This window comes from Pezoporus flaviventris, unplaced genomic scaffold (assembly GCF_033815535.1).
Source record: "Pezoporus flaviventris isolate CSIRO_AGI_PZ_B2104156 unplaced genomic scaffold, CSIRO_AGI_Pfla_v1 ptg000002l, whole genome shotgun sequence".
Taxonomy (NCBI): domain Eukaryota; kingdom Metazoa; phylum Chordata; class Aves; order Psittaciformes; family Psittacidae; genus Pezoporus; species Pezoporus flaviventris.
The window spans coordinates 72,380,006-72,391,790 of NW_026892550.1; the positions used below are offsets into that span (position 1 = coordinate 72,380,006).

General features: G+C 49.4%; 1 protein-coding gene and 1 long non-coding RNA gene across 2 annotated transcripts; one reads left to right on the forward strand and one right to left on the reverse strand.

Moving 5' to 3' along the window:
* Positions 1–350: 350 nt before the first annotated feature.
* On the reverse strand, positions 351–3,332 carry LOC133263732 (uncharacterized). The gene is made up of 2 exons (XR_009741525.1): positions 1,809–3,332; positions 351–1,325 (listed from the first exon to the last, which is right to left on the reverse strand). It is a non-coding gene; the product is annotated as an uncharacterized LOC133263732 (long non-coding RNA).
* A 792-nt stretch (positions 3,333–4,124) lies between these two features.
* Positions 4,125–5,451, forward strand: NEUROG2 (neurogenin 2). The gene has a single exon (XM_061443592.1). It carries the CDS (start codon positions 4,208–4,210, stop codon positions 4,871–4,873), a length of 666 nt encoding a protein of 221 aa, XP_061299576.1. The 5' UTR covers positions 4,125–4,207; the 3' UTR covers positions 4,874–5,451.
* Positions 5,452–11,785: the final 6,334 nt, after the last annotated feature.

Sequence of the window (11,785 nt, forward strand, 5' to 3'; positions counted from 1 at the left end):
GCCGTGAGATTTGGGATCATTGCCTCCAGACAACAGCTTCATCAGCCGTAAAGTTGGTTTTTTTTCTCCTTTCCTTCAACTCTCAATTCCCTCTTTGTCTGGGGGAAAATGCAGCCAACTTGAGCCACCCCAGCCATATGGTTCACTCTGTGTTTTTTTAGTTGAAGCCTGAATTGTTTGTGACTTGCGAAGGGGTTCTTTTTTTTTTTCTTTCCTCCTTTTTTTTTGGGGGGGGGGGGGGGGGGTGGGGGAGAAGTGTGTGTGTATAAAGACAGAGAAGAGGTTGCCCTGTACTGGGGCGGCTTTGCGGGTCTACGAGCTGTTCCTCATGTGTTGGTTTCAAACACTCCTGCAGCCACTTCACTGCTCTGCCTAAGAGCCACAAAATTGAACCCTCAGCCACAATAACAACCCCAGTCCCAGGGATCTTACTCTCCCTTTGGTTATTTTTCCATTTGATGGATGGAAACACCTTCTTAAAATGTGATTTGTTTCGTTTAGACTCATCTGCGCCCCCAGTTTGCGTTTGTCTATGAAACAAGAGAATCCACCTCCCAGCAAATCCCTCCTAGAAATGCCTTGACTAAGAGAATCCCTCAAGTATTTTGAGTAAGGAAGAGCAGCTTTTAAGATCCATATAAAGGAGGAGCTGAATGAGTTTGGTGCACTCCATTTTAGACAGACCCTGCTTGCTAGCAGCCTGACAAATTTTCTTTCTCTCCTTCCTCACACAACCCCCTTCCTCCCCAGCCCCCAAAAAATAATAAGAAAAAAAAGCCCTTTCATCAAATCATTAAATACTACAGAGGTGGTCAAGCTAGTCCTGCTTTTCAGGCATCCAAGAAAGAAAAGGGTCCTTGAAGTTCAGAAGATGCCCAAGGAAAACTCATTGAATGACATCAAAAGAATGAGTTTCCATAGCTGTTGAAGCACGAGAGCTGTGTAGCTGCACAAAGGCGGGTTGGGGCAGTGGGACTGTCCCACTGCTCTATCCCAGCACAATTGGGTCACTGAAATAGGGAATTAATTACCATTGGAGAGTGGGCAGCCCATTCACTGCTGGCTGAGTTTTATTAAACGCCAATATAAATAACAAAACAACTCTTGTGGCTGCACTATTCCTACACGCCAAAGGAAGGATTATGTTGGGGATTAACATCTTAAAGTCTATGAGACTTTCTGACTCAAGGCTCAGAGCTGGTAATCGTATTTGTCTCCTGGTTCAGCGATTAGTGCTCTCCCTTGCGCACCTTCGCCTGGACAGCCAGTGTCCCTTTTTGCAGGCACTGGGGTTTTCACACAATCGGCTGTTCTTTTCCCCACATCTATAGAAAAGAATAAGAAAACTGAAGCGTGTTCACACCATCCTCAAGCTTCTCTTCTTCATGGGAAAGGAAGGACCAGCGGCTTTTTTTCACAAGGCGGGGAGGCAAGCCCTCGTTGGGGGGGGCCAGGGTGGCAAAATCGCTCTGCAGGCTTGCACCTGCCATGCAAATCCATTGGGAACAATCAGCCCCTGACGAGGGGCTCAGTTGGGTGGGGGTGGGGGGGTTAGGGACAGATTCTCCTTGCTTCGATCCCAAAATGAATGCTGAACTTGCTACTGCAGGTTGGGAATGGGGGGCTGCTCCCCATCCCTCTGGGAAGCACTTTTGGCTGCAACATTCCCTGGGTGGTGTCAGGATGGACCTGGATGGGGGGACCATGGCACCGCAGCAGCCTTCAATTTCTCCCTCTGCACCCCAATATCCTGCTGGGGGGGACACACATTTTTCCCCCCAGTTTTAAAGCAGAACCATCACACTCACCGGGTTGTGGGTGCTATCCACAAGGATTGGGGGTGCCCTGGTCACCCAAACCCTCAGAAGACTCCCGGGGGGGCCTCAGGACACAGAGTTGGGAGGGGTGAGGCCAGGCAAGCCATTAATGTTGGCTCACGACTTGTGAGGTCGGAGTGTGGACAGACTGTATCCAAAGGTCTCTCAGCAACACAGACCCTAAACTTTTAGGGCTGTTGGGTCACCTCAGGGTTCAATCTTCTTACAGCAAACAAAGCCTCTCTGAAGGTTTCCCCCCACTGCCTCCCGCACACAAGCTCAGAGTCCTTTATTTCTGGGCTGTGTGATAAGCTTAAATCATTGTGCTCCCATTTCTTGATCGTTGCCTATTTTGTGCCTTTGTTCCCGTAAAGTAGGATTGAGTCTGGCAAAGGGGCTGAAGTTGAACAGTTTGACCCTTGGAAGACAGTTCAGGCAGTGGGCAGCACTCCCTCTCCCCCCACTGCTCCTAGCAGAGCACCTCTTGGCTGAGCAGCTCAGCCAGGGCTGCCACAGACCACACAAGCATCCCTTGGACCCCGACTCACCCTCAGTCAATTTCTGCTCAGCCCTGTGGAGAAAATCTCTTCATCGGGGAACTGGGGTGAACTCCAAAAGATGCTCTCAGCATCGACAGAAGAACATAAATCCCATCAACAGGGTGTGGGCAGCAGGATGGACTGGCCTGGTCACAGGCAATACTGCAACACACTTTAAGGTGCTGAAAAAAGAAGAAGGTCTCTTTGTGTCACTCCCTTGCGATGCCAAGGGGACCTACAGGTTTCCATTTTTCAGTAGGAGGGGAGAGTTAAAATCTCTTGGTAGAGCCTTTAGATTCTATACAATTAGAAATTTTTCTAACAGATCAGGTAAATCCCAGTGAGCAGGTGGTCCCTGATCCCAGAGCAGGATGTCTCCACACAACCCCCAGCAACATGCCCACTGAGACTTTACCTCTGACATCTATTTTCTGTTTTTTTACCACTGGCAGCAAATACAAATCCATTTCAGAGTCCGACTCCCCAGAGTGCCTCAGTGATGGAGCTTCCATGTGGGGAGGATGCCACGCTACCCTTGACCTTTCACTTGCCCTAACCCATGTGGGTCCATCGGGTGCCAGGCCTGGCTTTCTGCCCTAGTGGGTGCTCTGAGGAAGAAGGGATGGCATCGGGAAGCTCTCCTGTTGGATTCTTCCAGAAGCAAACTACTCCAAGTCCTTTGTTTAAGCCATTATTTTTTATCAGATGAGTCACTGGTGTTACCCAAAAGTTAACAGGACGACTGTGTCTGTCTGACAAAACAAACACAGCTTGAACCCTACACTGGTTAATACCAGAAACAGTTCACTGTACAGTACGTGCCTGACACACATATCACAAAATGGTGTAGAAGCGTGTTACGGTGCTCTTCTTTTAATAGAAAAAAAAAAACCTCTATTATCTGACACTGTCTCTGTATCTCCAGGTTATTTTAGGAAATAAATGGAAGCTTCAGAAGACCTACTAACCCACACACACACACACACACACACCAGGAACAAAAAGCCAAACCAACATCCCCTTGACACAACAGCCTGTAAAGTGGTTGTGTGGGGGGGTTAAGAAGTATTTTACAGCCCGTTTTGTACCCAAGGGTTGCGTCTGACAGCACCGAGCCCACACAGGACCCTGCTGCTTTCCAGAGGCAATACATCCCACCCCGATCTCCTCAGGCTTTGATCTGCTCCGTGTCAAAACCAGCTGTAAGCAGAGGGGAGAAGACACAAAACCCGCACCAGCAACCCCCCATCCCCCAAAAATGGGTGGTATGTCCCTCAAACGTTTGTGTGCCCGTCCCCTCCAGCAAGCACCTCTACGCTCCGAACCCCCTTACTTCCCTCTATAAAATGGCGCCGCCCCTTAGTCAATGAAGTGGCCGTGAGGGAGCCGGCACGCGCAGGCCACGGCGATTGGACGGCGGCGGAGCCTCTCGATCCCCCTCCCCCCCCCCCTTCCTTCCCGCAGTTACCATTCATTAATAAATTAGCGGCACGCTCCAGCCGAGCGCGAGGTCTCCGTTCTGTTGGGGGGGGGGGGGGGGAGGAGGGGACGATGCTGAAGGGATGAGGGATGAAGTGGGGGGAGGACGGGACACACGGACGGGAGCCCCCGCGGGCAGGTTTGATTGTTCCCCGCGGGATATATAAGGGGTGTTAAGGAGCGGTCGTGTGCCAGACACGCAGCCGAAGGGCCCCGGGGCGCGTGCCACCGTTGCCCCCCTTCTTTCTCCCCTCTCCACATCCACCCGACAACCCCCCCTTCACCTCACCCTTATACCGTCGCGCTTTCCACCGTGAGGCGAAGGGGAGTGTGCCCCGTGCGGTTCCGGTGCCGCCTGTGCTGTCGCGCAAGATGCCGGTGAAAGCGGAGGAGCTGTCGGGGCCCGCCGAGGACGAGCTGCTACTGCTGGGCCTGGCCTCGCCGGCCCCTTCTCCTTCGCTGTCGTCCAGCGCCGACGAGGAGGAGGAAGAGGAGGAGGAAGAGGAGGAGGAGCCGCGGCCGGTGGTGGAGGAGGAAGTGGCGGGCGGCCGCGGTGTTCGGCGGCTTGCGGAGGGCAAGCGGCGGCCGGGCCGGAGCCGCGGTACAACTCGTACGGCGGAAACGGCGCAAAGGCTGAAGCGGAGCCGGCGGCTGAAAGCCAACAACAGGGAGCGCAACCGGATGCACAACCTGAACGCAGCGCTGGACGCCCTCCGCGACGTACTGCCCACCTTTCCGGAGGACGCCAAGCTCACCAAGATCGAGACCCTCCGTTTCGCACACAACTACATCTGGGCGCTCACCGAGACGCTGCGGCTAGCGGGGGCTCCGCCGGTGCTCCCGGGGGTGGCGGTGGGGGGAGCGGGCAGCCCCTCCTGGAGCGCCGGCACCGCCAGCCCTGCGCCCTCCGCCTCTCCCCGCGCTTGCACTTTATCGCCCGCCAGCCCCGGAGGATCCGCGTCGGATGCCGAGCACTGGCCGCCACCACCGAGACGCTTCGCCCCCGCCACGGTGCCGCTGTCCCGCCGCTGCCTTTAGCCCGGTGTTCTCGTTCACACCATCGGGATGGCGGCATCTGCGCCGCTTCCCACGGTTCTGGACCCGTCAGCTGCCAAAACCAAACTTTGTGTTTTCTCCCTCCGATGTGCACTTTGTCCAGCTCCCAAGTCTGTGACCGCGGCTTTCCACACACCCCACACCCCCCCTTCATTCCGCTCTTCCCCTTCCACCATCTGTCCCGTAGGATTTGTCGGGGGGGGGGGGGTGGGAAAGAGAGAAAGAGGCTTAAAACCCCCCACCACCCCTAAAGTGTTTTTTGTTAGAGGTCCGGGTTAGAAGTCATTGTATAATTTGTAGGCTTTGTGAGGGCTGAATGCAAGCGTGGAAATTTAGGCAGAACTCTCTATCAAAAATTAAATAGAGACACACACCCCCACCCCGGGTGGGGGGAATAGGAATAGGGATGGAGAACCTCCCCATGCATTATTTATTTTGACCTTTAAGGGGACAAGGAACTCCCCCCTTCTTTCAGGAGATGAAAAATAAATCAACAGACTGAAAACGTCAACAGACACAGGACATTACAGTGATCAGCTGCACGTGTGTTCACCGTTTATTTATTATAAAGGAAGATTTCATGGAAAAGATGTATTTTTTTTCTATAATTTACAGAGTTTATTCCACTATGTATTTACAGCTGAAGAGCAAAGGGATTGTTTTTTTGTGGTAAAATATAAATAAAAGGCTCTAATTTTCATATATTTTGGGCTTGCTGCTTGTTTTGGGGTTCCATACTGGGAATTACAGGCTGGGGGGGCTGATTCCTGGTCTGGTTCTGGGTGTAAAAGCCCCAAAATTTCTGCCTTCATAGAAGAAACCCCTTTTTTCTGCAGAATAGGAAGCTCTTGTAGGAGTCAGTTCAGCCCCAGTGTGGGGCCAAGAGGCCATTCTTTAGGGCTAAAGCTCCTTAGGGAGACATGGAGCCAAACCAAGGAAAAGTTCCCTATTTTTCTGCAGCCGAGCAAATCCTCAAATGGGTTCTAGATGCTAAAACACATGCAGGACTCAGCCTCCACCTCTCATCATGGCATTTTGGTTCTAGGGTTCCTTGTGTAGCTCATAATGTGAAGAAAACCGCACTAAGCACAGTAGATAAATATATAAATTCAGTAGAAGTTTACTTATGGTTTAATTTTGCCTCTTGATACAGAAGATTCTGCGCAGTGAATGTGTTGCATGGATGGATGGATGGATGGTCCAATGCACCTGCCCAAGGATGTCACCATGGAGGAGGATGAGGGATGGATGCTGGAGGCCACTGATGCCCCTCAATCATCCCCCCCCATGTGTCTGGGAGCACTCTGACTTCTGGGTCCGAACACCTGGAAATCATTAAATCCCAGCGGAGGCGCCTGAATGTATTAATTAAATAAAAGATGCAGCCTCGTGCCTTCCCCTGATCCTGGGAGCGTGAAACCCAGTGCTGGGAGTGACAGCCTCAAAAGGGCAAGAAGGGATAAAAAAACAACCCCAAAATGTGTGAAAAGAGAATTAGTGAAATTAGGTTAGGCCAATAAAACATGTGGGGGTTCCCCGCAGCCTTGGGGCGAGCAGCACGACGGAGCCTGAGCTATTGTTCCCCCCCCCCCCCCCCCCCCCCAGCAGGGGGGTTATTGTGTGATAAATAATTCCTTCCAAAAAAGAAGAAGAAAAAAAATTAAGTGGGAGCATTTGCATAATCACTGCTTTGATGTGGGCAGCACGATGAAGCTGTGTCACCCCAAATCTGCCATGGGCTAGGAGGAACAAAACAAGAGGGAGCCTTTCAATCCATTAGCAGTGGGCAGGGCAGCCTGTCATGAGAGGAGGCTTCACCCTCGATCACTTTTCACAACCCCCTTCCAATGATTAAACTCCAGTAATGCCCCCCCCAAAAGAAAGCCAGAAGCTCACTCAGCCTCTCTGTCTTTTCTGGCTGAGTCTCATTGTCCTTCCCAGTTTCTCTCTTGCTTTTAAGAGATCCTGGAGTAGGTGCCTTCAGCTCTTCAAAAGGTTGGGATGGGTGGGATGTGCTTCAGGTACATCTCAGGTGGCTCAGTACTCACATGCTCCCTCCAGCACTCTTTGGGAGGAATGCTGCTGCTTCCCAAGTTTGTCATCCTGGAGGTATTTCTTTCCATTCCAGGTACAGACTCTGTTACATCCACTGTCCGGCCGGACCATGGCAGTGGGAGCCACTATGGGAAAATGCACACGTAGCGTTGAAGAATGGATTGGGAGTGGGAGAGGAGTTTTCTGGAGTTCGAGTTGGGTGCCATCACACAGACCAAACCCTGGTCCCTAGGATGGGCTTGGCTGGAGATGCCCTTGAAGAAGATTGGGACGGGGCAGCAGTGCAGTACTGGCAAAGGGAGATACAGAGACAGGACTTGTTACCTTCCCCATTAATCCACATCCTGATTTCTCTTCCAAATGTAGCCAAAAGAGCTTATTTCCCTCTTTCTTCCTCCTGAACTTGAAAGAGTTAATTTCCCTCTTCCCCTTGTTTTCCTTCAGTTTTCCTCTTTTCTCTCAGAAGACTGATTTTTGGAGGTGAAGATCAGGAGGCTGGATGGGGCTTGGAGCAACCTGGTCTGTGGAAGGTATCCCTGCCCATGGCAGGGGGCTGGAACTGGATGAGCTTTAAGGTCCCTTCCAACCCAAACCAACATGTGATTCTAGGATTCTATGAAATTGCAGTGAACCTGGATGCAGGATAGCAAATCGCCTCTTAGGAGGAAGTGGAAAACCTAGGAGCAGTTTCCAAGCAGCACCTTGCCCAAATAATGCATGTTTATGATCCTTTTGCACACTGTATTTTGGAACAGCATTCCTGACTCAGCCCCTCATCTGGCTGGTGGATTTTAAGCTGTGGCAGAGAGCTTAGATGCCTCACTGCTGAGCCACTGGGTGTGAATCCAGACTAGAAGTGAAGGTAGAAGATGTGGCAGGATGATAAATGCAATTTAGGTTGCTTCCTAGGTAAATCTGAAGACCCCAGCATGAGGGATCTACCTCAAAGAAAAACCCAATTTCCTAAAGCCCTATTCAGGTGCCTCAGATTGAGGTTCAGGGTCCACTGCTCCCCAGGTTTGACTATTTTATTGTCACAGCAGTTCCTTGGTTTCCTGATGGTGAAAATGTTGGGAAACAACTGGATGAGGGTTCACCTGCTACAGGCCATCCTGTGGTGCTCTCTGATGAGTTTGCTATTGAAACATGTATGACACTAAATTAAGTACACACTAGCTGTCTTTTTGACACTGCATCCATTAGTTATTGCATAACACTGTTTTAATTGAAAAGACTGATCATCTGGGATATTAAAGTTACATATTTTCTTATCTCCATAATAAACTATGCATGGAGCGTCTGGAAATACAATGAAAGGCCACCCCACAATACTTGCAAAATGTATTTTTTGTGTATAAAACATGTTTCTCTGCAGATGATCCCACACAATCCTAGGGTTGCTGACATCTCTCTTGGGATGGGCACTTGGCTGGAGGGCTTCAGCTTCTGCCTCTGTCCCCTCTCTGTCCTTCACCTCCCTCTTGATTCCCTCATTTCCACTGCAGAGAAGGCAAGTTTTTCCTTTCATCATTTCAAGCAGGCGAAGGGTCTGCTGCACACACCTCCCCACAGCCTCAGGCTTCACTTTTCCCATTGGTTTTCTGCATTTCACTGTTTTCTCGTTTGGAAATCCACCTTTCAGTCATTTCATCTGGTGGTCCTCAAATTTCACACTCATACTTCTCAGATGGGAATTTTGCAGCCTTTTCTCCTTGAATGGATTTAATGCCATTAAATACAAGCTGATCTCTCAAAAAATCCCAGTTTTTCATTTTTATGGTGTTTTAGATGTACTTCAGAGCAGTGGCTAGGGGAAAGGCCATCACCACCCCAGTTCCCATCATCACTGAGATCCTCTGGCCTTGAGGAGCCTGTTGCCCATACTCTGGTTTGTTTTCACATCCACAACCACCTTGCAGTGTTCCAAGGAAGAACAATCCTAGGGAAAGGACCAAAAGCCTTGCACTGCTCTCTGCCTGGGGAAGACATTTGAAGCATTCACTGGCAATGTCAAGAAGCCTCAAGTAATCAGATAAACAGTACAGGGTTTGCTCTTGCAGGCCAGGGTTTGGTATAAGGCAGGTGTCCAAGTGAACATCAGATGGTTAATTTGTGATCTTGGGAATCTTCAAGTTGCATGTAGGGTGAAGAGGGGTTCTGCAGGGATGGGGGGGGGGGGTTGCAATTTATCACTTGGGGTCATGAATAGTACACACTGTCCTGTAAATTTGATTTCTGTACCATACAGGCAAAAAAATCTCAGGCGCCCATCTTTTATATAGTTAATCACAGCACTGCAGTCCACTTGCATGAAGAGAAGTCCTGATGGAATTTATTCTTTTAAACCTGGTGCAGGTTGTTTTACTACAGGGCCAGATCTTGCATCTTAAGGTCTAAGACAGACTCTTTTGCTCTGACAAGCTAAGCTGTTTCCTTCAACTGTGCAGGTCCAGCAAACTTCTGGCCACCTCCTCATTCCCCTTGACTTCCTGTACTAAATTCAGGCTTCTGATTAAAGAAAAGTAATATTGTCTTTAAAATAAAGCTGGCAGCATGCAGGGAGGGCATAGGGATGGTGCTAGGGTGACTGCGATATGCATCCATCCCCTTTTCCTCACTTTCCTTCCCCCCCCTTTGATTAAAAAGAAGAGAGACTGGACCAAAGCCGATGGCATATTTACCTTCATGAGTTTTAAAAAAAGTTAATTACTGCTGCTCAGAGCAAGTTGGGATAGCCGTTCTGAGCTGTCTTTTATTAGTAGTCGCCTTCATTAATTTCCCTCGCTGGATTTGCTGATAATAGCTGCTTGGTCCTGAGCAGCACAAAGCAGCATCTGTGCCATTGAGCAGAAAAGCGGGAGTCAGGCAAAGGGGGGCACTAGAAAGGGGGGGGACACAACACTGTTTGCAAATCAACCTCTATTAATGTGATGGCCTACGCGAAGGGGACAGCAGCCCCAGTAGCCGACATGCTGGTTTGGGCTTCGGTCAAGGGAGAAACTGCTTTGAGCGAAGACAATGAAAAGATCCACTCCATCTTAAAAATAGCCTGGCAGAGAATTTTTCTGACTAAAGAATGGGATTAAGTTCTGTCTGGGGGGTCACCGTGGGCAGGCTGGGGAGGCTGCAGGAACTACAGATGGGCTCATGGAGCTGGGGCAGCAGCAGCAGCCCCATTTGCTCCTGCTCTGCAGAAGGATGTGGGAGATTATTTCATCCAAGTGGAAAAAAGGAGGAATGGTGTGTGTCATCCCCAGGAGAGGGGTGAGAGCAGCACACTGCTGCTGCAGGCTGTTGGCTTCCCTGCAGCAGGGCTGGGGAAGGCACCTGGGTGCTGGTGCAGCGAGTTCCCTCCCTTCCAACTCCCAGGGGCAGCTATTGGTCAATATCTCACTGCATATATCCCCATTCTGGTTATTTCAAGTTTATAATAGCACATCATACCACCTGTAAGTGCCTAGAGATACAGTTGTGTGTGCTTGGTTTCTTTCCCCTGAGAGACTCCCATGGCTCTGCTGGCTGGGGCGGGGAAAGGATGTGCTGGGAAAACTCCTATGCTGTGTAACGTTAGGTGTTGCCAAAACAGTAAGAAAATTGTTCAGCCTGTGGTTAACAGGCTTTGGTTGCATCAAGTTTTTCCCTCTTGATATCAAATGTGCTAAATTTTATGCACAAGTACATGGCACACAGCAAACAAGATCTCTGCCTTTCACCTGGATGCCTGCAGAAAGGTAGGTGGGAAAAACCTCTTTAATCAAATGTCTGCCCTGAAGTACAGGGAAGTGTCATCACCTTGCCAAGAGCGAGATATTTTAGTGCCAGCACTTACACTAATACTCAAGTCCTTGTGTTGGCTGCTTTAGCCAAGAAAAGGACATGTTTCTTCAGGCTTTACATCCCCACCCCCCCACCCCCACCCCCACCCCCAAAAAAAAAAAAAAAAAAAGTAAGTATTCCTTAAGTCTTGTTTGGTTCAAATTACTTTCTTCTGAAACCAGAGGAAACAGCAGAACAGAAATTGTAGCTCCAAGATGAAACTTCCAGCCAAAATATCAAATGATCCATCATCAGAGTCAACCACTTATTCTCTCCAATAATCACCTATTTATACCACAAATATGAAGCAATAACACAAGTTGTGTGTGTTTCAGGCCATTTATGCCTAAATTCTCCAGAGCACATTACAGAGCACATCTCCAGAGCACATTACAGAGCACATTAATCCATGATTTCCAGTATCCAAGCCCTGGATGAAGACAGAGATCCTGCGTTTGTGAAGGACTGATGCCTCTGAATTTGTGCCCAAACTGTAAAGAGTAAGACCAGTACAAGCTATGGGGTTAAGTATGGTGATGTCTGGTTTTAACATGGAACTGGACCAGCTGATACTTAATCCTAACTTTTAACTGTGAGTAGCCATCGCTTTGTCTGAGATGGTAAAATATATGCTAGAAACCAACAGAAGAAATCAGCTGCTGAATGTAAATATTAGGAAGAAGTGAAAACACTAACACTTCCCACAGATGGATTAATTTAGGAACATAACTAAATCTGTATTTTTTCCTTTCCTTAACCAAGAGGCCTAGCTGGAACAGGCATTACTTTCCAGGGTCTTGAAGCAGCATGTGCTACCCCAACAGCCATTGCAGGGCTGGCTGCTGGCAGCATATTGGGACACTTTGTTCTGCAGAGATTGTCTGAGAGCTTTTGTTTTGCTTTTAATTGTCTCTATAGAGAAGGGAAAGCCTCTGCAGAGAGGCTTTAACACAGCATCTCTGCTGCTTATTAATTCCCCAGATCTTGCTAACAAGCTTTGTTTCCTCTTTAGAGCTCATTGCT